This window comes from Octopus sinensis, linkage group LG1 (genome assembly GCF_006345805.1).
Source record: "Octopus sinensis linkage group LG1, ASM634580v1, whole genome shotgun sequence".
Taxonomy (NCBI): domain Eukaryota; kingdom Metazoa; phylum Mollusca; class Cephalopoda; order Octopoda; family Octopodidae; genus Octopus; species Octopus sinensis.
In genome coordinates, this window is record NC_042997.1 from 86,988,784 (window position 1) to 86,993,097 (window position 4,314).

Below are 4,314 nucleotides of genomic sequence, written 5' to 3' on the forward strand. Positions count from 1 at the left end.
ACACTCAGACACACACACATACATGTATGGTTATGTGCATATTTATTGCTATTATATAAAAGTCAATGTTTTTATGTGTGTTCGTGTGTTACTTATAGATTCGAAAACTACTGCACCAATCCTAATGAAATTTTGTACACAAAATTTAAGCCTAGGGAGAAGGGTAATGCTGTATGTTTCATACAATTTCATGAACCAAAATTACTGAATGGATCCTTATGATATTTGGAACTTAGATTTAATGCATAAGGGCGGGTATAATGCAGTATGTTTGGTTTGAATTTGAGGTGGCTTAAAGGGGGAAGAACCCCGCATGAAAATATTGTACTCTATCAAATGTTTAGAGTAATCCTTCAAGCAATGTAAAATTGGTTTTATTATAACATAAAAACAAACATTTCGAGACGTTCATGCCACGCGTTACAACCTTTGCAGCGTTCATAGAGCATTGAGTAGCAATCATGATGTCGGTATTTTGATAGCCAGCATGGATCACTATGATGCTGGTAACTCTTTTCCAATATTCAGATAGCTTTACTGTGGGTGCAACTGCTATAGTCAGTGCCTTTAAGAAGCTGATAACAACGTGGTTCATAGAGATACAATCTTCCCATAACACATGACATTATTGCTAAGACGGTGATACTATACGCAGGAAAGATTGTTCTGATTGCCATACCAAAGGCATACCAGAACCAGACAGTATCCACACCTTTAAAAATAAAGACTACTGGTGGACATTCTGATGAAATCAGTAACCCAGTGTGAACCCAACAGGGCAGATATAGTTGTATGAAATAGGGAGTAAGATTTATGCAGCGTTGCAGAGGCCAGTAGCCGAGCGAATGTGAATGTCTCTTCAGAAATTGGAGAAAAGAAGAACAACTGCTGAGAACTAATAAGAAACCAACAGCTCTTATATCCAAGCTTTATATAGGTTTTCATTTGTTCCTATTAACATGGGTACACTGGTCTACGTAACAACTGGTCGGTAGAGAAACCTAGAAACGCTTGGGTTATCCCAAAATGAACAGACTGATTCTCATTCTTCAATCGATCAGAGAATAAGTAGGAATTTCAGGGATTCTCTATTTAATGCTCCCGGGTAAACGCACACAGAATCACACTAACACGAACAGTAATGACACACAGTTATTTTCTATCAAGAAACTCACACCTTAATTACATGTTTATCCATATGCACACACATACACGCAACACGCATACGTATATGCATAATCAACCAATGCATGTAACAACAGTTTCCAAGAGCTGTCTTGTCTTAGACAAAAGAACCTAGCCACTTCGTCAATAATCAGCTTCAATTTTGAAAAGGAGGAAAAAACTATGGAAATAAATCCATAGAAGTATATACGTATGTTTGTTGTATGTATGTTCTTTTTCTCTTATTAAGTTTAGAGTAAATTTTGACCGGCCACCTACTTGGTAGCAAGGTTATGAAGCAAAGAATCTTCTTTTAGCCATCATCCTTCAAATCTTAAGAAGGTCTTGCAGATTTTTTATAGTCCCTGGATATCTTGATCATTTGTAGCGTATGAATTAAGGATTTACATTCTCTCCCTAAGATCCCAAGTTCAGCCATATTTGACTCCAAACGGGTTGGTATGTAACTTGTTGCTCCAATGTATGTATGTATGTATGTATGTATGTATGTATGTATGTATGTATGTATGTATGTGTGGAGGCACATGGCCTAGTGGTTAGAGCAGCAGACTCGCGGTCGACGGTTTGCGGGTTCAAATCTCAGACCGGGTAATGTGCGTGTTTATCAGCGAAACACCTAAGCTCCACGCAGCTCTGGTAGAAGGTAATGGCGAACTTCTGCTGACTCTTTCGCCACAACTTTCTCTCACTCTTTCCTCCTGCATCTTGCAGCTCACCTGCGACGGACCGGCGTCCCGTCCAGGCGGGGAACCTATACGCCAAGAAAACCGGGAAACCGGCCCTTATGAGTCAGGCATGGCTCGAGAAGGAACAATGTATGTATGTATGTATGTATGTATGTATGTATGTATGTATGTATGTATGTATGTATGTATGTATGTATGTATGTATGTATGTATGTATGTATGTATGTATGTATGTAAAGATGTATGTTATTTTACTTTATGCTGTTAAGGTACCGACCAGTTTACATTAAGTTGTTCAAACTAAAAAAAAAACACTTTTTTCCATAAAATATGTAATTTTTCCGTTTATTCTGAAATTAATTTTTTATAAATATATTTGTACATACATCTTGAAATGGGAACAAAAACCGACCTTCCGGACACTGATGCTCCGGAACATCTTATAATTTTCACTAATTTACGATTGGGAACTAAAATTTCTTGTGGCCGCCTGAATATTTATTGCTGTCATGCGCAGACTAATACTTTGCATAATACAGTACCAATAACCTTGTAACATTTATGTTAATATACAGGTACCTGTATTTCATTTAATTATTTAAGTAAATTTAAGGGTCTTCATTAAGATTACCACTCCTGATTCAGAAAAGTCAATATTCCGGGAATTCAGAAGTAGAGATTCCAGCCTTGAAGATGAGGCCCGAACAAGACGGTTAATTGAGTTTGATGACAAGCTCATTTTGGCCGAATTTGAAAAAGATCATGCACTTTCAGTTGAAGAATTGGTGGCAACAATCTTCATTCAAGCCATACATCTGTTCACCGCCATCTTCAACAGCTTGGAAAGCTCCCAACGCGGAAAATGGGTGTCTCATTATTTGTTGGAAGCCAACCGCAAATCCCGAGTGAACATCTGCTCTTCTCTTCATTCTCGTGAACTCATCTCGCCCATTTTGGACAGACCAGTGACCGGTGATGAAAAAAAGGGTCTTTTATCAAAATGTTAAGCATCGTAGACATAGGCTTGGTGAAGGAGAAAAGGCCCAACCACAACTGAAGAGGGAACTTAATGCGAAGCAGGTTCTTCTCTCTGTTTGGTGAGATTGCGAAGGAGTCATCCACTTTGAGTTGCTACCAACTAACGCAACAATCAATGTTTTCTCATGACTTCTCAAAGTTGTACGACGCATTAAACTATGTAATGGCAGACATTACTAAAGAGTAATTACTTTGGCAAGAAAGAAAGACAACTGCAAAGACGTTTAGTACTTATTACGACTTCATTTGGAAGCAAAAACTCCATTATACTCGCTGAAGTAGAGCTGACGCAATAGTATGTGAGGATAGGTGCAGGTATGGCTCTGTGGTTAAGAAGCTCGCTTTGCAACCACATGGTTTGAAGTTCAATGCCATCGTGCGGCACATTGGGCATGTGTCTTCTACTATAGTCCCGGGCTGCTAATGTCTTGAGTCAATTTGGTAGACAGAATCTGAAAGAACTCCGCCATACATACATACATACATACATACATACATACATACATACATACATACATACATACATACATACATACATATGTATGTGTGTGTGTGTGTATTAGTTTGTCGCCACTACTTGACAACAGGTGTTGGTTTGTTTACGGTCTAGTAACTTAGCGGTTGAGCAAAATAAGTATTAATGTCGATTTGTTCGACTAAACCTCTTACGGCGGTGTCCCAGCATGGTCGCAGTCTAATGACTGAAACAAGTAAAACAAGTAAAAAGACATAAAAGATACTAATGTACATTGGCCAGCGTCAGAAAACAGAAATGCTTTGAAAATAAATAACTCATAGACGCATTCTGCAGCAAAAAAGAAAGAGTGAGAGAAAAAGCAATAGCTGTTAATGTTAATATTTATAGCAGTTTTGACTTCACACTTCGACGTGTATTAATCACGTGTCATCATCGATTGGTAATGCAAGGTCAAATTGAGTTAGAATGGTTAGGTCTAAAGGTTAGTCACTTCGAACTTGCACTGCACGGTAAAGAATTAAATATCGAAACCTTTTCCCACGATGTGCCTCATGTGACAACACACGGAGGCCTGTAAAATTCTAAGACTTAAATTGCAAAGACAGTAACAAAAAAGGAATGAACTAGTTCCCTTCCCACAAAATTTAAGGCCGTGTGCTTTTAGAAGAAAGGATTATTATTATTATTATTATTATTATTATTATGTGAAAGAGCAGCACACGCCATGAAAGTGACGCTGGTGTACAAATTATACGAAGCTCAATATACCTATCATGACAACCCGTCTGATAAGGGTACACCAAGCACATGCATTACAACCATATGTGCGCGACATGGTGAACCCTACTATTATTATTATTATTATTGTTGTTGTTGTTGTTGTTGTTATTATTATTATTATCATTATTATTATTATTATTCCAGATA

The 4,314-nt window shown here is 37.8% G+C and overlaps 1 protein-coding gene across 1 annotated transcript; it reads left to right on the forward strand.

Annotated features, from left to right (window-relative positions):
- The first annotated feature begins 487 nt into the window (after positions 1-487).
- LOC115216504 (histone-lysine N-methyltransferase SETMAR-like) lies at positions 488-2,878 on the forward strand. The gene is made up of 2 exons (XM_029785982.1): positions 488-506; positions 2,475-2,878. Exons 1-2 carry the CDS (start codon positions 488-490, stop codon positions 2,876-2,878), a joined length of 423 nt encoding a protein of 140 aa, XP_029641842.1.
- The last annotated feature ends 1,436 nt before the right edge of the window (positions 2,879-4,314 follow it).